The sequence below is a fragment of the Acomys russatus genome, chromosome 11 (genome assembly GCF_903995435.1).
Source record: "Acomys russatus chromosome 11, mAcoRus1.1, whole genome shotgun sequence".
In the NCBI taxonomy this organism is placed as follows: domain Eukaryota; kingdom Metazoa; phylum Chordata; class Mammalia; order Rodentia; family Muridae; genus Acomys; species Acomys russatus.
Window position 1 is genome coordinate 29,879,679 of NC_067147.1, and position 22,423 is coordinate 29,902,101.

At 43.5% G+C, this 22,423-nt stretch overlaps 1 protein-coding gene across 1 annotated transcript in view; it reads left to right on the forward strand.

Annotated features, from left to right (window-relative positions):
- Positions 1 to 22,423, forward strand: part of Dst (dystonin) — a 405,110-nt gene that overhangs the window by 54,835 nt on the left and 327,852 nt on the right. Inside the window, exon 3 of the mRNA XM_051153028.1 lies at positions 826 to 1,029. Coding sequence (XP_051008985.1) covers positions 826 to 1,029 — 204 coding nt within the window. The remainder of the gene's footprint in view (positions 1 to 825; positions 1,030 to 22,423) is intronic.

Consider the following 22,423-nt stretch of genomic DNA (forward strand, 5'->3'; position numbering starts at 1 on the left):
TTCCCTTTGTGTGTGCTGTAACGATCCCCTTGCATGGCTACTTTCCCTCCAAAGAGATTCTGCTCTCAGGAGTACAGAGGGGCTCTCTACCCATCGTTTCTGTCGATGTGGTAAAGTAAGCACCCAAAGAAAAGTAATTTTAAGGGAAGGTTTATTTGGTTCATAATTCCTGGTCACAGTCCATTGTTGTGAGAGTGTCAAGGCACTAACTTGAACAACCAATTTACAGGCACAGTCGGGAGCAGAGAGAAAGTGAATGCCTATATGGTTACTTGTATAATATATTCCAGGATCCAGACATAAGGAGTGACGCTGCCCACAGTGGGCAGATCTTCCCGCCTTGGATTGATGTAGTCAAGACAGTTTCTCACATACATGCCCCCAGGCCTGATCTAGATAGTTCCTCATTGAGACTTGCTTTCCAGGTGATTTTAGATTGTATCAAGTTGGCGTTTAAAACTAATCATCCACCTGGCCTGGTGTTCTATTCCGACCCCATCCTCTGTTTCATGCTTAACCATATGTATCTGTGACTCATCTGAACAGTGCAGAGGTAGAGCAGGGTCCTCATCTGTCCTTTTGTATTCCTCCATAGATGAACTGGATCTTAAGACCTCTTTCTAAGGTAGAAGTGCCCTGCTGCTTGTGGATAATTTTTTTTCTTGCATGTAGAACTTTTTTTTCCACACTCACATTGGGAATGTCAATGACTTCACTGACTAGGGGGACTTGGGGAGCACTTAGCGTAACTAAGGCCAGAAAATATTTATACAAAAGTCAATGAAAGTCTGAATTCCTGCGTGTGTTATGTGTTTCCTGCTGCAGGGGTTCCGAGCAAGCCCTCGACACATCAGGAGACGAGTCGCAGCCGCAGCCGCCGCTGCCCGGCTAGAAGAAGTGAAGCCTGTGGTAGAAGTTCACCGTCAGAGTGAGCAGGAGGCAGCGGCGAGGAAGCGGAGGATCAAGAAAAGTAGCCGAGTGCAGCCAGAGTTTTACCACTCTGTTCAGGGTGCTCCAACCAGAAGGCCGGTAAGTAGAGAGCTGGCTTTGATAATAGTGTTGACTGCACAGTCAAAGAAATGGGCTGTCCTATTGTTATCCCTGCAAAGTGACTGTGTGTTCATATAAAGGAAGGACTGTGGTTTCCAAGTTGTTAGGTAGGTCCTTGCCAGAGGCAAGAGTGGGTCAGTGTCACTCATACTGACCTAAAACCTGGGGAATTCCTCGTGCCTTTGAAGCTGTGGTCTAGAATAAGGATGGGGCCTCTCAGGTTAGCAGGCTGGCAGGTTGAGGGGTGTCAACACAGCACAGCAACAGGAGAGCCAATGTCAGGACAGGAGAAGCACTGAAAAGGGGCTGGATCTGGGATCTGTGCTGGGAGCTGATCGCCTTTTCTAGGCCTGGGAAGTCTCAGCTCCCCCATGAAGCCAGCTCAGGGTAACTCTGGAAGACCAAAGTGTGACCTTTCAACTGTAGGAAGGCCGGAGCTCTGTCCCCCTAACTGCGGGGGTTTGAATAAGAATGGTCCTTACAGGCTCATCTATTAAAATGCTTGCTCCCTACCCTATTGGTGGAACTGTTTGGGAAGGATGTGGCCTTGTTACAGGAAGAGGTGGGTCCCTCAGTATGGACTTTGAGGTTTCAAAGCCTCATCTATTCCCAGTTAGCTTTCTCTCTGCGTTGTCTCAAGATGGGAGCTCTCAGCTTCTGCTTCCGTGACGTGGCTACCTGCCTGCTGCCATGCTCTAACCCTCTGGAACTGAGAGCCCTGAATTAGATATTTTCTTTTATAAGTTGCTTTGGTCATGATGTTCTGTCACAGCAATATAAAAGCGACTAAGACACTAACTAGTGTTACATATGTCTGTTGGCAGCAGAACTAGTTTCCTTGGGGCGCTGGAGCTCAGCATGGGTGGGGAGGTGGGGGGATAAGGGGTATGATCTCTTCATTTTCTGAGCACATTATTCTAGGTGCTCTGATGTTGTCTTGGTGGATTGTGGGACATGGATTTTCTAACCAACACTGTAATAGTTAAGGATTTGGGCCTTGGGAAATGCTATTTGAAAGCTTTAAAAATAATATTTCTGAACTGCAATGATTTTATATGTTCACATGGCTCATCTTCATGCTGTGTGTGAACCTGTTATTACCATGTCCTGTGCTGACAACCTAAGGGACCTGTCGAAATTCGATTTGATGATGCCTCTGCAAACTATGAAACACAGGGGTCACTGAGTGCCGGCACATGTAGAAATAGGTTTAGAGAGTAGGCCAGGAGAAGCGTCCTGTTTGTAATGAATCATTTACAACAGAACAGAATCATTTGCTTGACAACAAGGGCCTATTATTGGTGTTTACAACATAGAGAGGCATTGCTAGGCAGGGGATGGTGTGTTTAAGGAGGAGGAGTATGCAGAGCCATTTGAGTGTGTGGGGATTTATGTAAGAGAAACACATACATGCAAAAGAAATCTGGAGAAGTTGACTCGGGCCAAAACAGTTCCACAGGACCAGTGGTTTATGACTTCACTTGCTGTGCTTCACAGAGGTGCAAAGCCAGGAGAGCATATGATCTTAGGAAGGGTAAACATATGGAGCATGGCAGCAATGCATACTGGGGCAGACCAGCGCCCACTGGACCACTGCGGTAATCTAGGTGTCAGGTCTCAGCTCCCGCATCTGTTCCTAGTGGTAGGGAATCTGAGGATGGCCTTCTGAAGGAGCAGCTGGAAGGGAGGGAGATTGGGGGGGGGGGGGGGGGGAGGGGCGGTGAGGAGTAGAGGCTACCAGCAGCCTGGTGTGTCTTCCCCCGAGCAGACGCCCCCCCCTGCTCTGATTGCCTCTCTAATGAGCTTTCAGTCAGTCAGTGGTGAGGAGACTGCTGAGTCCTTGTTTCGTATGATTTCTGTGCAAACGTTGGAAATAGTCTGGCCACTGCTGATGTTTCCCTGCTTTTAGGTTGCCGGTGGGCTGAATGGTCTATGCCCTCTGGTGGGTGTAGTTAATTGGCTGTAGTCACTAGGATTTGCTGCAACACTGTTCACCACAGGGCCAACCAAACCTGCTTTCTCTCCTCACCCCCCCTTCCCCTTCTGTGCTTGAATGGAGTCAGTGCTGCACATACCACAGCAAAAAGAACTCTAGTTGTGGCTTGGGGATAGGATGAGGTTGCCTCAACCATAGTGATCCCAGATTATTTGAATAGCTTTCTGTGAACCGCTCCAGGCATCTCTAGTAGCAATTTTAATAAGACTCATGAATAAGAAAGACTGGCAAACCAACTGCAGGGAGGAATCAGAAAACACGCCAGTGGCCGAGGCTGTTGTGGCTCGATGGTAAAGCGTTTGCCCAACTTGCACATGGCTGTGGGTTTGATCTCTCGTGGGGAAAGGAGGAGATAAGGAGAACGTGGCTGTGCCATTGCAGCCAGCATGCAGCAGGACCGCGCTCGTGGTGACATGTCACGTGGAATGCGTTCGGGGCCTTCGACCGCTGTAACATACTCACTGATTCTGAATTCATAATTTATACTTCGGTATGCCTATACGACGTGTAATGGGAATCACTAATAGAGACTTAATTAATTATACATGTACTTCTTATGTCACTCCTTTGGGGGAATCAGATGTCTCTAAAGTGGATAGACAGGCAGTTTATTCTGATTTTCTCTCAGTAAATGTATCTTGAGATTTAATGTCTGTCTTAGGGTCCGTCACTGGCATGTTGAAATATCTTGAACCACATTGGAGCAGGAAAGACAATTAGATCTAGCTCCTCCCTTGTGCTTTAATATTTTTGACAAAAACCCCCTGAATTCTGAATCCTAGAGCCCTTAAACGCTGCACTGATCACTTTCTCGTTGCCGTGAACCACATAATTGAGGCTGTGTCTTGTTTCCTGCCTTCAGAAGGCTGCACTCTCTTACTGTGAGAGGCCCAGTAATCGAGGGTAGGAACATGTTCATGTAGCTCGGGCAGGAGGGAGTGCAGGCTGGAGCAGGCAGTAAAGACCAGTCCTCAGGGAGCCCTGTCCTCCAGCCAGGCTCTGCTGCCTTCACTTCACAGCCTTCAGACAGCGCCACTGCCAAGGAACTGCACTTGCAACATAGGAGACCATGGAGGGAGGGCCTTCCAGATTCAAACTGTAGCAGCTGTCACTGTTGTAACTTTTATATTTAATAACTAAAGCAGTGATAGAAGGTACCAGGCAGCATAGATTATATTATACGAAGTTTATTAAATGAGCATGGGGGAGAAGGAAAACAGGGGGGGGAGGCGGGGGGGCAGGGCGGAGGAGTACGAGAGAGAGAGAGAGAGAGAGAGAGAGAGAGAGAGAGAGAGAGAGAGAGAGAGAGAGAGAGAGAAAAGAGGGAGAGAGAAAGTAAGTGGGTAGAGCAGGTAGAGGGGAGGAGAGAGAGCGAGCGAGAGGTTAGAGAGTGAGAGAGCGAGCCACGTGGAGGTTTATCCTTTTATATGGCCCTGGGCAGGGCCACGCCACCGTGGCGGGTATGCAGTGACATCACAGGTAGGCGACTGAAGCAGAATCTTAACAGTGACTAGGAGACTTGTGCCACTGCGCATTTGCCTCCAGCTACCCCTGCTGTATCATCCCCTGTGCTCTTCTCTGTTTTTGCTTCTTAGTTGGTTTCCCTAGCAGTCCTCAGGGCCAGTACTCAGTACCTGGAGGAGGTAGAGCGGGCCTGGCATCCAATCCCAGGTCCTCTGGACTTGAGAGTGTTGAAGGGAAAAAAAATGCGTGTTCACATTTCTAATCTATCCTCTGGATATTTTAACCACAATGGCCCTACCTGCACAGATGACAGATACTGGAAACATGAAATCTGTGGGTTTTAAACAATAACATCTGTCAGCTGGGTGGTAGTGGCGCACGCCTTTCATCCCAGTGCTCAGGCGGCAGAGGCAGGTGGATCTCTGTGAGTTCGACGACAGCCTGGTCTACATCATGAGTTCCAGGAGAGCCAGGCTACAGTGAGAAACCCTACCTCAGGAAAAAAACAATAACAACAGAGTCCCCCACCAAAAATCCAAAACCAATTCCATCAGTTAAAACCTATTCTTCAACGATGGTGAAAGCAGTACATAAGCCCTAAACCTCATTTTTGCTGTGCATATTATTGGCTTGCTCTTCTGTGTCAGGGAACTCAGGAAACAGGAACCTTTGTTCTAACATCTATTCACATGGATCTGATAATATATGGCAGCTCTCAGGCACGGGGCCATAAAGGTTCTAGAATTATTTAAAACAAAACAAAACACAACCAAATCTATGTCTGTTTTATTTCACAGATTCTAGTTCTTTTCAGCGCTGCAACAGGATTGTCTCTTTCCTCTGTGGTGTAGAACTAGACCTCTGCACTTAGCTGCTAATTTGCCTGCAACTCGCTGGAACTTGCTTCCTCCAGCGGCAGGAATATCACTCAGGAGCTTCTGTCGTCAGACTTCTGAGCTCTTGCCATGAGCAAGACGCCTGCTTATTGAGTGTGAAGGTTTCGAGTCAGAGGCTGGTTACTAACAGGAGAAACAGGCTCAGGCTTAACTTAAGGAAAGTAAACACTAAGTATTCGGAATGTTAAGTTTGAAATGTCTACAAGATATCCTCAAGAGTGTCTGTTGCAGGTGACGTGAGTCTGGATTTGGTAGCCATTTGTTCAAAGATGTTATCAAATCCACGATCTGGCTTAGGTGGGCCGGGAAGTCAAGGAAGAAGAAAGCTGAGCCTTGAGTCTCTGTGGTGTCGGTGTTTGGGTAGAGGACTGTTAAACCGAAGTAAGGAAGCTTGGCCTAAAGCTGCTCCCGGGTTCATTTTTAGCTTGTTCTAAAGGCTTCTTTGTACACGGTGAACTTTCACTTAGCTTACGTGTAAAGGAATCCTTGTAAGAAGTCAGTTCAGCCAGTCCCTGCAGATGAGCTCCAGGAAGTGACAGGCGGCCAGCATTCCAGATCAGCCGCCCGCACACAAGGTAATGGCTGCTTCCTGTGCTTCCTCCGCTCTCCGTGTTCACTGTCCTTTCTCCTGCTGTAAGTGGAACCTGAAAAAGTGGTGGAGGGAAACATCGTGAATCTTTTTTTGTCTGTCTGGTTCTTCAATTCTAGGATTGCAAGTAGTCCTTTTACTGTTTGGTTTCCTTTGCTCTGAGCAGGGCGTGGTGGTGCATGGCTTTAATCCGTACTTGAGGCAGAGTCAGGGGGATCTCTATGAGTTAGGGGCCAGCCTGGACTAATGGTGAGTTCCAGGGCAGCCAGAGCTACATAGTGAGCGTGCCCCTACACTCCCCCCACCAAAAAAAAAAAAAAAAAAAAAAAAGACTTGGTGTACTTTGCTCTTGTAACAGGAGTGTAACTCTCATATAACCTCCAACTCTCCCTCTGGACATAGAAATGATTAAAGCGGAGTTGGTTCCAGGGCTCTGTTTTCAGAATAGCATGTCTGATCAAGAAAGGATGCTCAGGTGGAGATGAGAGAAAGTAGCAGGAGAGGATTTTTTGGACATTTTCATCATTCCTTGCCTTCCTGTGTCCTCTGCGAAACTGGTTCTTCTCAGCGCCTTTCTCTTCTGTGTTCCCCGGTCCACAACTTGGGGATATTTTCCGTTTGTTTGACTGCACTGCACCTCAGGTGGTTGTAAGGCTACGGGGTACTCTGGGACACTGCGTAGTTTTAATTTTTATGAACTAAGATTAGTAAGATTTTTAGCACATCTTTGTCAGGCTTGCAGGTCCTTGATCTTTATACACGTGGCTGGGGTGTGGTCTCTGTCCTTTTCCTGCTTACATTCAGTGGACTTCCCTTTCTCTTTTAAATATACAGGACTCGGTGCTTTATTTGTATGACCTCAGGACACTTCCCCTGGAGGGAAGGCTTGACTGTTCAGCCCATACTTTGGCTAATTAATCAGCAAATACAGAGTTCTTAAAGAAAAAAATCTGCTTCCTTTGCCCTTTTACATTTCTAGGGAATGAATCTATTGAGCGAGGTCAGAATTCCTTTTGGCGACTGCCTAACAAGGATTTTATGTTTTACGATTTATTCATTTTTATTAGATATGTATGGGTATTTTACTTGTATGTATGCATGCCTGTGAACTGAGTTAGTTCAGTGCCTGCAGAGGCCAGAAGAGAGCTTCCAATCACATAGAACTGGACTTACCGCGTAAGCTGCCTTGTGAGTTCTGCAAACTGAGTTCAGAGCCTGTGTAAGAACAGCAAGTACGCCTAGCCACGGAGTCTAAAAAGAATTTCATTAAATGACGCTCATTCAGTTTACCCAGTCCTTGTTGCTCGTTGCTCTGCTAGGACTTTTAAGTTCTTAATTAATAGTTGTTTCTAAAGGATTTCACTTATCTGATTATGCTATCAAAAGTCTGTAAATAATCGGTGTACCATGTACAGCATGCAAGACGAGCGGGCTCTACTTCATGAACAGTGCAAATACATCCATTAGTCTCCCAAACTGTCCGTGAAACTGAAGCAAGCGTGGTGAAGGGACTCATGTGCCCCACTCACAGACAAGAAGCACAGCTTGTAAGTCCTATTTCTCTTGGGACATTTTGACATTTTGACTATGGCAAGGCTTCTTGACAATGTTTTTTTTTTCCTCTTGTGTCCAGGGCCTCCTATTACTTTAAAACAAAACAAAAAAGCAAACACGTACCTCTTAAGTGCTAAGCCAAATAAACTCTAAACATGCGGGCATATACACTTCAGTTTTTGTGGATAGCTGTGGATCCTGGTTCATTATTTTTACCTCCAAACAGAATAATCTCTAAGTTGCTCTGAGAAGACAGGTCCTCGAGCACCTTTACTGTAATGCCTATGCCCATAGAGTCTCTTTTATTCTGCTGCTAAAGGTTTCATACACATCTCTCCACCCAAGATTTGATTTTATCAGTTCTTTTAAAGTATTAATTTAAGGTCATGTCTTGTATCACAGTAAAGTAGGTGAAGTTTAGCTCACTGGGGCCACTCCTGGCTCTCGGGCCAGACGCTGTAGCAGTGCTGGAGGGAATGAAAGTGGGAGACCCTCTGACTTGCTGCGTCCTGTTGCCAGATTCTCCTCCCGGTTTGTTGAGGCACAGAAGGCCCAGCTGTTAGAGCCCTGGAGGAGCATGCTTCAACCAGTAGTTTTTCCCCCTGCATTCACGGTTTTATCTCTCTGGACCTTTTTTCTCATGTCTAATTCTCAATTTTTTTCAAATGTTACCTTCTTCAATGCCTCTAAACCAGCCGTCTTTCAGTATGCCCATTTCCAGTTCTGGAGTGGCATGTGGTTCAAAAAAAAAAAAAAAATCAAAGTATGGACACTGAACATCTCCAAACAGACTTTAGAGTGAGCCCTGAAGAGCAGAGGTCAGTTCCGGAAATGACAGTACTATTTCAGGGAAATTATTTCTTTCCAGTAGCTCTTGGCAGTTAAGCAGCAATTGCTATTTTCAAAACCTATTCATAGTCATTATCTTATTTAACCGGAAGCTACCCTGTGCATTGGGCAGACCGTGCATTATTTACTGACCTCATAAAACTGAGCCTCATAGTGTAAGGAAACGGCCAAAGGTCATAAGTCCAGATAGAGGCAGACATCCCTTACCCTTGCCATGTGCTTTGAGGAGTTCTCCCTCTGATAACGCTTAGGAAGTTGGGGCTGAGAGATTTTTGGGACAAGAATATAGATGGATCGGAGTAGAGGAGTTAGTCCTCTTCTAATGTAGCTCATTCTTGGGAGGTACCTACTTCTATATCTCTGAGAGCCTGCTCATATAATCTCTCCTGGCCACTCAAGGCTGCGCTAGAGTTAGCGAGTCCACGCCGATGAATGCCGTGAAGTGCCTGCCAGATATCAAATGGTAAAGTACACAGTCATCCCTGGTGCTGGAGTGGCACTGAAGATTACAGCATCAGCGCTGATCCACCCACTTTGCTCAGCTTGACGTCACTGAGGTGGATGAGGATCAGGTACCTAAATTAATCTGGTGTTAAAATTAAGTTTAAATGTCTGTACACTGTTGTTGGAAAAGTGAAATAGTACGGCAGTTCTTTTTTAAAGAACTGTGATAGTTCTTGTACCCCAGTGAATTGAAAGGATATAGAGGTAATCTATGCTCATGTCTACAGCCATGCCATTTATAGTAACTAAAAAGTAATACAACTTACATGTCTAATGATCGATTCATGGATGAATCACACATGGTATGATTACATATATGTATATACATATGTGTATACACACACACACACACACACACACACACACACACACACACACACATATATATGCAATGGAGTATCACTCTGTCTTAAGAAGTACAGGGATTCTGAGACAAGCTGCAATACAGACGGACTTTGAGGCTGTAACGCTGAGTTACAAAAGACACAAGGTGTGTAGATGGGTAATGGGAGTTGTTTATTGGGTGCAGTTTTAGTTCTTAGAGGTAGAAAGAGTTCTGGAGCTTGTTTGCACAACACTGTGAGTACAATGAGCGCTTCTGAATTCCACGTTAGGTGTGTTTTGCCGTACTTTAAAACATTACATTTAAATAAGGCAGCTGTAGCAGGACATCTGTTGACTAAAGATCTCAAGTAGTAAGAACATGACGACGCACACTTACCTTAAAACGAAACTGCCGTGAAGCACGAAAGGCGTCGGCCGAACAAGAAGTAATTCCAAGTAGCAGACGCTAAGTCATAGACGCACCGCAGCTGGAGGGCGCTTTCTTGTGCATCCAGTGTGAATGTCTGAATATCACACGACGTCTTAGTTACTTTTCTATTGCTGTGATAAAATACCATGGTCAGGGCTACTTCTAGAAGAAAGAGTTTATTAGGTTTTCAGTTTCAGAGGGTGAGTCCATGAGCATCACGTCGGAGAGCGTGACTCCGGGCAGACATGCCAGTAGTGTAGTGGCTGAGAGCTCACATCTTGATCCACAAGTACAAGGTAGAGAGAAGTAGCTAGGAATGGGTGAGCTTTTGAAGCCTCAGATCTCACCCCCAGTGACCAGCCCATGCACGGCCATGTCTTCTAATCCTTCCTAAACAGTTCCACCAGCTGGGTAGTAAGTATTCAAACATGTGAAAGTGTGGGGACCATTCTCATTCAAGCAACCACATATGAGAAGACATGAATGAATGACAGTTGGCATAGCATTATTACCAATAAAACAAAAGAATCTACTTACAGTAAACTTTTAGCTGAAGTGTCAAGGGATATGGTATATTTATATATGAGTTAAACATTATAGCATAAACTATTGATAAAACAATTAAGTTTGAATATTGATTCAAAAGTTATATTATTTTATGATCATGTTGTATTGTTATAGCAAAATAGAAAACAAAACAAAACAAAACAAAAGCAACCTGAAAAAATTTATTTAGAAAAGAGGTAAGAAGATAATAGAAATGAGGTTTTTCAGGGTAAAGATGTAGATACAAATTCTGAGAACTTTTTGAAAAATCCATATAATTCTAACATTGAATTGGAGATCACAACTCAAACATAGAATAAATTTGTTTTTAAAATGTACATTGAACTTTAGAAACAATGAATGACTCACTAACATGCCTACATTGTGATATCCTATAAAATCTCTGTGGGTATATGCATGTATGTATATGCACACATATGTGTGGGTGTGTGCACATGCATGCATATGGAGGCTACAAGTTGATGTAGGATGCCTTCCTTGATTGTTTCTTCACCCGTTCTTTTTTCAGCCAGGATTTCCCACTGATCCTGGGATCACTGATTCACGCAGACTGGCTGGCTAATAAGTCCCGGAGATCTTTTTGTCTTCACTCCTCTAAGCACTGAGGCTATGGACTTTCATGTACCCAGCTTTTATGTGGGTCTTGGGTATCCAAACTTAGTTCCTCATGCTTCCATGGTTAGGAATCGAACCATCTTCCCAGCCCTCTTTTGAAAAGGGAGCAAATCTATTACAGTTTTTATTTCTATATAGGTCACTCTCCAAAAGCTCCTGAAATTAACCCAGCTGCTTCTTCTTATGAATCAAAGCATCCATCCCTGGAGAGCCTCACTTTGGTTCTGCCTTGCACGAGGTTTAGGCTTAGTTCAACAAGTAGCTATCTTATCTGTTGCTTTTGGTTTCAGTTGAAATGCTAGGCACTGTCCAGTGAGCCTGCTAGCCAGCCTCACAACAGATGACAATGACCGCTTCTCTCTCAGAGTTTATCAGTGGCCTGTGGCTCAGCAGGGAGTGGTAGGGTCCCGTGGGCTCCTCCTTCATCAGTGGTTGACTGTTGACAGGCCCATTGAAAGCTAGCTAGCAGGGAGGGAGCTTCCCGCTCAGGTTCAGCCTGATTTCTCTATTTTGTGCAGCCGTGGTGTGTTGCAAAGCAGTCTCATAATCTAATTAAGGTGGGCAACCAAGAGGAATGGTAAAAGTCATTATTGTTTTGGGGTCCTGTAGGGCCTCAGTGACCAATGCCTAATGAAAGAAATGGAAGCAGCTGGAGAGATGGCCTAGTGGTTAAGAGTGCTTGCTGCTTTACCAAGGACTAAAGTTTGATTCCCAGCACCCACATGCTCTCTTCTAGACTTCTGGCACCGTGTGCACATAGTGTACATATAAACCTGCAGGTAAAAATAAATACATAAATCCTTGAAGAAGAAAAGAAATGAAAGGCCTTTATGATCAAAACTCTTGGACCCTGAAGAAAGAAACTAAGAAAAACACTAGTAAATGGAAAGATTTTTTTTTCATGCTCACAGCTTGGAAGAAATAATATTGTGAAAATTACCAATCCACCAAGCAATCTAAAGTTTAATGCGATCCTAATAAAAATTCCAGGGTTTCCTCAGAGGCATAGGGAAAAACATCTTAAAGTGTATGTGGAAACAGAAAAAGCAAAGAATATTCAAAACAATCTCGAACAAAAAGAATACTATGGGGAGGTATCAGCATGCCTGGTTTAAACTAGTAGTTTCAATTACACAAAATCCAGGCACAGAAGCATTTGCAATTGGCTATGAAAATACAGCTGAGAAATGTCATATTGCCGGAAGTTCTAGGACAAAAACCCTAGTCCCTTCAACCAATAAATTATTAACCTGTAGAAAAAGAGATTTCCAAGATCTGTCAACCAAATGTGGCATGCATGCGATGTGTGGATGAAGTTACCAGTGTCACAAAGGAAGGGACTCCCTGAGAAGAGTAGGGAGATAAAAGGCATTTGTTTATGTGAAACAATATGTTTTGTTAACCATAGTATTGAGATTTTGGAGAAAAAAATATGGCCACCATGTTTTAGAGATGTTTATTAAAATATTTACTAATGAAACAATATCCCTGAGATGGTCTTTAAAACAATCATATCAGGCTTCATAGAAAAATTTCCTGGTTTCTACTGTCTTAAACCTTTCGATACGGAAACTTCAAACAGTACGTGGTGGCTCACACCTGTAATCCCGCATGAGGGGGTGAAGCAGGGGCGATTTCTGAGAGTTGAAGACTGGCCCAGTCTACAGAGTGAGTTCCAGGCCAGGGTGTCTTAAGCCTCAGTATTACTTAGGTCTCAGTGTCTCAAAACATACGTGAAGCCACAACATGAAGTCTATAGAGTGTGTTCTTTATTTCATAAAGTTCTCTCTCTCTCTGTCTCTCTCTCTCCCTCCCTCTCTCTCTCTCTCTCTCTCTCCCTCCCTCCCTCCCTCTCTCCCTCCCTCTCTCTCTCTCTTCCTGAAGCCTGAATCTCTGAAGAACAGTCCAGATTTTAGATTCTTTCTGTTGTTATTGTTTGTTTCTTTTGTTTCTGTTTCTTCAAGACAGAGTTTCTGTGCCTAGCCCTGCCTGCCTTGTAACTCACTCTGTAGACCAGGCTGGCCTCTAATTTACAGAGATCTGCCTGCCTCCGCCGCCTGTGCACTGGGATTAAAGGTGAGCACCATGACCTCCTGGCCAGAGGTCACAGAGGGGGCATTTTTCTCACTGCTATCTTTTGGCATAGAAAATTTATATTTTCTTCTAACAAAGAACACTTTATTTATTTGTCTTTTTTTTTTTTTTAAGAAAGCAAGCTAAACAACATGTTAGCAAATGGCATATAGAACATTTGATTATTTTAAACGTAGATACTGTAAATAAATGAGGAGTTATGTAAGCATGGTATTTCTATTTTAATATCTAAAAATGAATTCTTCCCTGAAAAGAATTTTTATTCCTGGCAAATTTACTAGTACAAAAATAAAAATATTATTAAAACAAACAAACTTGGTAGGAAGCTCTTGGTGTACAGCTTGACATAGTTTATGGAAAAGGCAGATGGTACCTGTTTAACAGGTTTTTTTGTTTTTTGTTTTTTTTGGTTTTTTTGTTTTTTTTAGTAAGTAGAATTATCCTATTTCTATACTACTTTGTCTTCTCAGATTATATATTTCTCTCTTCCCCTAGAACTCATGAAAATTTAATGAAGCCTAAAATGCAAGCTATTGAGTTGCCCGATCAATCCAATTCCATCTTGAATATTGGCATGGCATCCATTATGCGGCTCTTTCAGGAGACCATTGCACAATGTAGATTATTTCCTCCCATTTCACTGCTCCTATATCTTTGCTGATCAGTGGGCCAGAGAATGAGTCACACATTTTTTAGCTCTATTTAAAGCATAGTTGGAGTTCCAGTGCTTGCTGGAGAATTTTATTTGTATTATTTAGCTTTATTAGAAATGGCATGGATAGTTGAGTGTATTTTTTTTTTTTTTTTAAAGCTGTTTTTTCCAGATGCATTTACCCTCTGCACTGTGCTGGCATTTAAGCTTTTGTAAGTTTAATTACTTGCAGCCATAGACTCTCACTATGTATATTTGTGGCTGACTTGCAACTTTCTTCATCTTTTTGTCTTGTTTTTCAAGACAGGGTTTTTCTGCATATCTCTGGGTGTCCTGGAACTCTGTAGTCCAGGCTGGCCTCAAACTCAGAGATCCACCTGCTTCTGCCGCCCTAGTGCTGGGATTTAAAGTTCACCACCACCACTGCCCAGCCAAAAATGATCATTTTTAAATGGGTATCCTGAGTGTTGAAAATGAGTCCTTTTGTTTGTTTGTTTGTTTTTTGTAGCCATTCCCCTTTCACTGTGGTGATAGTTGTTAATGACATACGATCTTTAGCTTTTTGTCCTCATTCCATATTCCAAGGTTAAAATTACTAAATATAAACTTTTGCTTCAGAAACTCCTAAGCCAAAAATTCCATCTGAACACACACCTCAAAGTGGAGTTCTCTGCTCCTTTCAGGTCTGTGGAAAAGGTGTTGAAAACTCAGTTGAGATTTTAACACCTTGTTTCCTTCTCTTGGGACCTTTTTCTTCCCCTGTGACATAAAAATCAACCACTCATTTAATACAGTCTCATTAGAGTTAGGCTTGGTTTCTTCCACTGGTGACAAGTTATAGAAACAGTGGTCTTACCAAAGAGAAGCCACTTTGGTTATATACTGGATAGTTGAGGCAGCATATTTTTCCTTCTTAGGAGTAAAATCTTGAGTAGAATTTTGAACCCTATGGTTAAAAAACAAAACAAAACAAAACAAAGAAGCTCTCTGTGGGCCTGGGTCTGGGAGGTGAAAATCTGTAATCCTACTACTTTGGTGGCTGAGGCATGGGGATTGAGGCCTGGGCTATGTGATGAGTACGGTCTCAAAATAACCAAAATAACCAGGCAGATAGAAGCACTGTACACCTGGGTTGCTTTTCAAAATGAACGGTTGGGTCTGCAAGTGGGAAGGGAAATAGGAAGGTGAGTCAGTTGGACCCAGGCATTCTCTGGATGCTCTGGAGGTTATTCCCTGTTGCTCTACAGCCTTGGTGGGTTTTTACTTGCTCTTTCATTTCCTTAGGAAGATGAATCTTTGAGTAGGATAGTATGTTGCGTTGATAGGCACTGAGTAAGTACGTCATTAATTGATGTTTTCCGGTGTCTTTTGTGCCAATTATGGAGCCAAGTGCATTGACAGCATAGCAACATGGCTGTCTTAGAAACCCACTTAAGTTGGTTTTTTTCCCCCCCAAAGTAATTTTTTCAGCATGGCTCTGTCTTTTGTTCTGACTCTCATCTTACAGGAGAGCGACTGCTTCACATCTAACTTTAGCTCCAAGGACTTGTGGGATTTTAATAAATATTTAATCATGAATCTCTTACCTCGTTTTCTGAGTAGTCACTGCCCAGTTTTAATGGTATAAAGGGAAGTTGTAAGGTGAGCAGTCAGAGTGAGGGTGAGCGGAAAGGAAGATTAGAGGCTCTTCTGTGGAGACAGGTTGCTAAGGTCATTGCCAAGGTCAGATGTAACATATAGGCCCCAAATCCTTTTCTTGGTATTCTTCTGGGTGTTGTGCAGTTACCATGGCATTGGAATAAACTGTGTTCACATATGATGCAGTGACTGTTTTATTCAACTGTTGGGCCCAGTGAGCTAAGCCAAACCTTTTAGCGAACAAGAGCACTGTGGTGGACACTCTCAGCGGGGGCTGAGCTGGCGTCCCAGATCAGCACTGCCTGGAGGGACTGTGACTCCAGTCTCAGATCTCAGAAGCCCAGTGCTTTAGGGAAGGTGTTACTGACTTGTCTATGGCCTAACTTCTCTGCTATAGGAATGTGGCCATACCTTCCAGTGTCATAGTGTTGACTATGTGTTTGTACATTTTTATAAGCTAGAAAGTTTAATTCATGAGTGAATCATATATGGCATCATGAGATCACAGAACATGGGTTTAAGTAAAAGGCATTAGAGAATATAATCTGTGCTGTACCGGGCACTCTATACACTATCTAAAGTGCACTTTACTTAGGATTATAAAGATGAATTTCTTCAGAAAAAGGGCTGAACATAGTTGAATATGAGTGTGTGATGAGAAGTGTCAGGAACCACCCTTTCCTTTTTAGTTTTTCAAGACAGGGTTTCTCTGGCTGGCCTCGAACTCACAGAGATCTGCCTGCCTCTGCCTCCCAAGTGCTGGGATTAAAGGCCTGCGCCACCACTGCCCCGCCACCCTTTCTTGTACAGTCATTTGTTTTGACTTAGGGAACAAGGAGAAGCCAGTGTTCTTCTTTCTCATCAGCTGTCATTTAACTCACTCTCTGATCTCAATGCAGGTTCCTTGCTGTTATCCTCACATGTAGAAACTCAGAGGGTCACTTTTGAGTGCTAAGACATTAGCCTGGTGCAACAGTGCACCTGCAGCCCGGTGTGGCAGTGCACCCGCAGCCCGGTGTGGCAGTGCACCCGCAGCCTGGTGTGGCAGTGCACCCGCAGCTGTGTGCAGCCTGGTGTGGCAGTGCACCCGCAGCCTGGTGTAACAGTGCACCCGCAGCCTGGTGTGGCAGTGCACCCGCAGCCTGGTGTAACAGTGCACCCGCAGCCTGGTGTGGCAGTGCACCCGCAGCCTGGTGTGGCAGTGCACCCGCAGCCTGGTGTGGCAGTGCACCCGCAGCCTGGTGTGGCAGTGCACCCGCAGCCTGGTGTAACAGTGCACCCGCAGCCTGGTGTGACAGTGCACCCGCAGCCTGGTGTGGCAGTGCACCTGCAGCCTGGTGTGGCAGTGCACCTGCAGCCTGATGTAACAGTGCACCCGCAGTCTAGTATGGTAGTGCACCCACAGCCTAGTGTGGCAGTGCACCCACAGCCTGGCGTTCTGGATTGCTGTAGACTCTATGTCATAATCAGCATTTCTCTTCCCTTGAGCAGGATGCGGTGGGGAGGACATCCCTGTTTCCTCCTGTGCACTCCAGGTATTGCGTTTGACCAGTCTTTATAAGGCTCAAGGAGAGGTGAGCCCCAGGTTGCAAGAATCTAGTTTTACACAACTCATTGTGGTGCTGGAGGGGACATGGCATTGATCCTCTTACCAGTGTGTTGTTTCCTTCCTGTGGAAGATGTCCTGGCTTGTGTTTCCTGGTGGCTCACCCCCTTTGTTCAGCCCCTCCTCACATTCATGAAGTCTTCTTGACTAGTAGCCATTTGTAAAGATGCTGATGCTGCATTCCACTTTCTTAAGATTCAAGCAGGGGTTCCCATAAACATGTCCTTTGCCCACCGTGGAAGGATGTGTCAGTTCTTAGGCACACTTTTTCTCCAGCCAGTCTTTACCTTTAGGTTCCTCTGATGAGAATCATAGTCAAGCCCTGTGGTTTCTAGGCTGGAGAGGAGGTAGGCTTCACCTTTTGTGGGGTCTCTGTATGCTTCTTCCATTGGTTCCAAGGCACAGGGTAAGCATAGCCCATCTTCCAGGAGGATGTGCCAGAGGCATCAGTAGCCGGAGCAGTGACTGCTCTGGCTTCAGGCTTTGCTTTTCCTTCCTTGCAGTGGGTGATGTCCTTGCTACCATAGGTGCCACACTCGCTTAACCTGTCTTCACAGTTGTCTTAGCACAGTGCTTCCTCACACTATGGCGGAAAAGATTTCCTAAAGTTTCCATTCTACCACAAGCTCTTTCCTGTGTGACTCATGAATCCGGCATCTCCTGCAACTCTTCGGTAAGGCAAGTAAAGCAACCAGTTGTGTTTCTCCGATAATGCCCAGTTAGTCTTTTTTTAAAAATAAAAAATAGATTCTTAGCCAGGCACAGTGGCTCATGCTTATAATCCCAGCACTCAGGGGGCAGAGGCAGGGGCATCTCTGAGTTCGAGGCCCGACTGGTCTACAAAGCAAGTCCAGGACAGCCAAGGCTACACAGAGAAGCCCTGTTCTGAAACCCCTGCCTCCAAAAGACTTTTTTCCCTGATACAGTGCATCTGGAACACAGATTTCACCCCCCACATCTACCCCACCCCAACCATGTCTTCTTTCAGAAAAGAACATGCCTTCAAGGACAACACCAAATGTGACAAAACAAAATACAGTAAGATAAGAAAGACGAAGTGAAAACCCTCACACCATCACTAGACAACACAGCCCAAGTACAGGTAAACAAATTAAAGACACACCTATTCCCACTGTAGGAGTCCCACAAAAACAAAACAATAAAAACCAAAAACCCCACCAAGCTAATAAACGTAATAGATACACAGCAACCCTGGTGCAGACCCATGCAGGCCCCATGTTTGCTGCTTCAGTCTCTGTGAGCCCATATCATATCAACCCTGCTTAGTTGACTCAGTGGGCTGTGTTCTCCTGGTGCCCTCCATTCCCTCAGACTCCTACAGTCTTTCCACCTCCTCTTCTGTGGTGTTCCTTGAGCTCCAAGGGGAGGGACCCAACGGAAACCTCCAATTTAGACTCTCTCTCCACATAATGTCTGGCTTTGGGTCTCTGCACAGGTTCCCATCTGCTGGCAGAGGAAGCCTCTCTGATGACAGTTAGACAAGGCATCAATCCATGATTTGTTTTGTTTTCCTTTGTTTTTTGTTTCTTTGTTTGGTTGGTTTTGTTTTTTTAGACCACTCATGTTTGGTTCTACCCTAGGACTCTGGGCTATCCAGTCTCTGGTTTCTGGTCATGCAAACAGTATCAGAAATGAGCCTCTAGTTAAACAGACATTGGCTAGCCACTCTTACAAATTCTGAGCTATCATTACCCCAGCACGCCTTGCTGGCAGGACAGATTGTAGGTCAAAGGTTTGTGGTGGGGCTGCTGGCCATGCTTTTCTTTTGGAAGGCTGCAGAGTGCCTTCCCCACACAAAATAGACTAGAACCATGCAGGCATCTGCTCATCCTCTCTGTGTTCAGTAAGCTGTGTAGATGTTGTCCTCAGAAAAGGACCCCCCACGTCAGTTTGCAGACAGCAGCCCTTTCCAAGCGTCAGCCTAGGTTGTTTGGGAATCTCCACAGAACTCCCTCAGCCAACAGTTCAACCAAATGCAACCCAGTCCCACTACTGGTACTTAGCTTAGCCTGCCTACAAGAGATGGGCAGTTCAGACTCCTTATCCGCCATTATTAGGAGTCCTCAGTAGGATCACCCTCATCGATTCCAGGAAGTTTCAACTGCACAGAAGTTTCCACACTGAACTCCAAATGCTCCCCAATTCCAGCCATCTCTCCATGTACTCTATCTTTCCATCCCATCCCCTCAGCCTCACTCCCACTCCTGTACCCCACCAGCCTTCACCCCCAACTCCTGTACCCCACCAGCCCTCATGCCACTTGAAACATCTATTCTGTTTCTCCTTCCCAGAGAGATCCATGTCCATGTTCCACTCCCATCCCTCCCCCCTGCATTAGACCCTTGCTCTTTACCTAACCTCTCTGAGTATATGGATTGTAGCTTGGTTATTATTGACTTTATAAGAGAAGACGTACTATATTTGTCTTTCTGGCTCTGGGTTACCTCACTCAGGATAATTCTTTTCTAGCTCCATCTATTTGCTTATAAATTTCATGATGTCATTTTTTTCTTTTTAATCAGCAGAGTAATACTCCATTGTGCAAATGTACTAATTTTTCTATATCCATTCTTTGGTTGAGGGAAATCTAGGTTGTTTCCAGTTTCTGGCTATTTTGAATAAAGCTGCAAGGAAGATTTATGATCAAGTATTCTTATGGTAGGGTGGGGTGTCCTTTGGTATAAGAGTGGTATAGCTGGGTTTTGAGATAGATTGATTCTCCACTTTTTGAGGAAGTCTATTTCCCACTTTCTCTTCTATCAGGTTCAGTGTGGCTGATTGCATGATCAATGTGTCTGTTCATATACCAATGTTGTGTGGTTTTTGTTACTATGGTTCTGTAGCTCAGTTTGACCTGAGGAATAGTAAGACCTCCAGCAGTTTTTTATTTTTTAAATCATTCAGGATTATTTTAGTTATCCTGGTTTTTGTTTTTTATCTTCATAGGAAGTTGAAAGTGTCCTTTCAAGGTCTTTAAAGAACTGTGTTGGAATTTTGGTGAGGCTTGCATTGAATGCTTTTGGTAAGATGGACATTTTTACTATGCTAATCCTATCAATCTGTGAACATGGGAGATATTTCCATCTTCTGATAAACTTCTTCAATTTTTTCTAAGACTTTGAAGTTTTTATCATACACATCTTTCACACTCGCTTGGTTAAAGTTACACCAAAATATTTTATATGATTTGAGTCTGTTGTGAAAGGCGTTTTTTCCCCCTATTTTTTTCGCAGTCCGTTTGTCATTTGTATATCTGAGAGCTACTGGTTTTTGTCAGTTAATCTTGTATCTAGCCATTTGGCTGAAAGTGATTATCAGTTATAAGGAGTTCCCTGGTGGAATTTTTAGGTTATATATACTATCATAACATCTGCATATAACGATACTTTGATTTCTTCCTTTCCAATTTGTATCTCCTTGATATTTATCAGATGTCTTATTGCTCTAGCTAGAACTTCAAGTGCTATATTAAATAGATATGGAGAGAGTGGACAGCCTTGCCTTGTTCCTGATATTGATGGAATTGCTTTGAGTTTCTCTCCATTTAATTTGATGTTGGCTATAGGCTTGCTATGCATTGTGTGTTGCCTTTATTGTGTTTAGGTATGTCCCTTGTATCCCTAATGTCTCCAGAGCTTTTACCATGAAGGGATATTGGATTTTGTCAAAGGCAAAATGTTTTTTTCCTTTTAGTCTATTTATATGGTTGATTATATTTCTGTATTTTCATATATTGACCCATCCCTGCATCTCTGGGAACAAACATGATGGATGATCTTTTTGATGTGTTCCTGGATTCAGTTGCAAATGTTTTATTGAGTATTTTTATATCTATGCTTATAAATAAAATTGGTCTGTAATTCTTTCTCTTTGTTGAGTCTTTATGTAGTTTGAGAATCAGAGAAACTGTGGCCTCATAAAATGAGTTAGGCAGTGTTTCTTCTCTTTCTATCTTGTGGAATACTTTGAGAAATATTGGTATTAACTCTTCTTTTTAAGTCTCATGGAATTCTATGCTAAAATCATCTGGCTGTTGGATTTTTTTTGGTTGAGAGACTTTTAATGACTGCTTCTATTTCCTTAAGGTTATAGGTTCATTTAAATTGTTTATATGATCTTGATTAACTTTGGTATGTGACATATATTGAGAAAATTATCCATCTCTTTTCATTTTTTCCAATTTGGTAGAGTACAGGTTTTTAAAGTAGTCTCTGGATTTCTCTGGTGTCTGTTGTTATGTCCTTCTTTTTGTTCCTGATTTTGTTAATTTGGACATCCTCTCTCTCTGCCTTTTGGTTAGTTTAGGTAACAGTTTGTCTATTTTGTTGATTTTCTCAAAGAATCAACTCTATGTTTCATTGATTCTTTGTATTATCTTCTTTGTTTCTATTTTATTGATTTCAGCCAGCAATCTTGTTACTTCTTTCAGTCCACTCATTTTGGGTGTCCTTACTTCTTTTTGTTCTGTAGCTGTTATGTGTGCTGTTAAGTTGCTAGTATGCAATCTCTCCATATTTAGGCATATTTAGTTCTATGAACTTCCCTCTTATGGGACATAAGTTTGGGTGTGCTGAATTCATGAAAGTCTTTAATATCTCTCTCCCTCCCTCCCTCCCCCCCCTCTCCTTTTGACCCAGTTTTTATTTAGGAGAGTTTCCCTGAGTTGTTAAGCTTCCTGTTGTATCTGTTGTTGAACTCCAGTTTTTAATTCTCGATGGTTTGACAGCATGCAGGGAGTTGTTTAAATTTTTTGTGTCTGTTGAAACTTACTTTATGTTTGGATATGTGGTTAACTTTGGAGAAAATTCCATGAGGTACTGAGAAGAAGGCTTAGTCTTTTGTGTTTGGGTGAAATGTTTTGTAACTATCTGTTAGGTCCATTTGGTTCATAATGTATGCTAAGCCCAGCATTTCTCTGTTTAGTTTTTGGCTGGATGACTTGTCCATTGGTGAGAGTGGAGCATTAAAGTCTCCCACTATCAGTGTGTGAGAGTCAGTATGTGATTTAAACTGTCCATTAGTGTAAGTGGAGCATTAACATCTCCCACTATCAGTGTGTGAGGGTCAGTATGTGATTTAAACTGTCCATTGGTGAGAGTAGAACATTAATGTCTCCCATTATCAGTGTGTGAGGGTCAGTATGTGATTTAAACTCTAGTAGTGTATACTTGAGAAAAGCAGGTGCCCTTGTGTTTGAGGCAGAGATGTTAAGAACTGAAACGTCATCTTTGTGAGTTTTTCCTTTGAGTATGTAGTGTCCTTCCCCATCTCCTTTGATTAGTTTTTGTTTGAAGTCTATTTTTCTAGATATTAAAATGTCTACACCAGCTTGCTTCTTAGGTCCAATTGCTTACAATATCTTTTCCCAACTTGTTACCCTGAGATAATGTCTGTTATTTTATCATTTTTTTTAATGGTTTTTTTGAGACAGGGTTTCTCTGTGTAGCCTTGGCTGTTCTGGACTTGCTTTGTAGACCAGGCTGGCCTCGAACTCACACTGATCGACCTGCCTCTGCCTCTCAAGTGCTGGGATTAAAGGCGTGTGCCACCACCACCTGTAATGTCTGTTCTTGA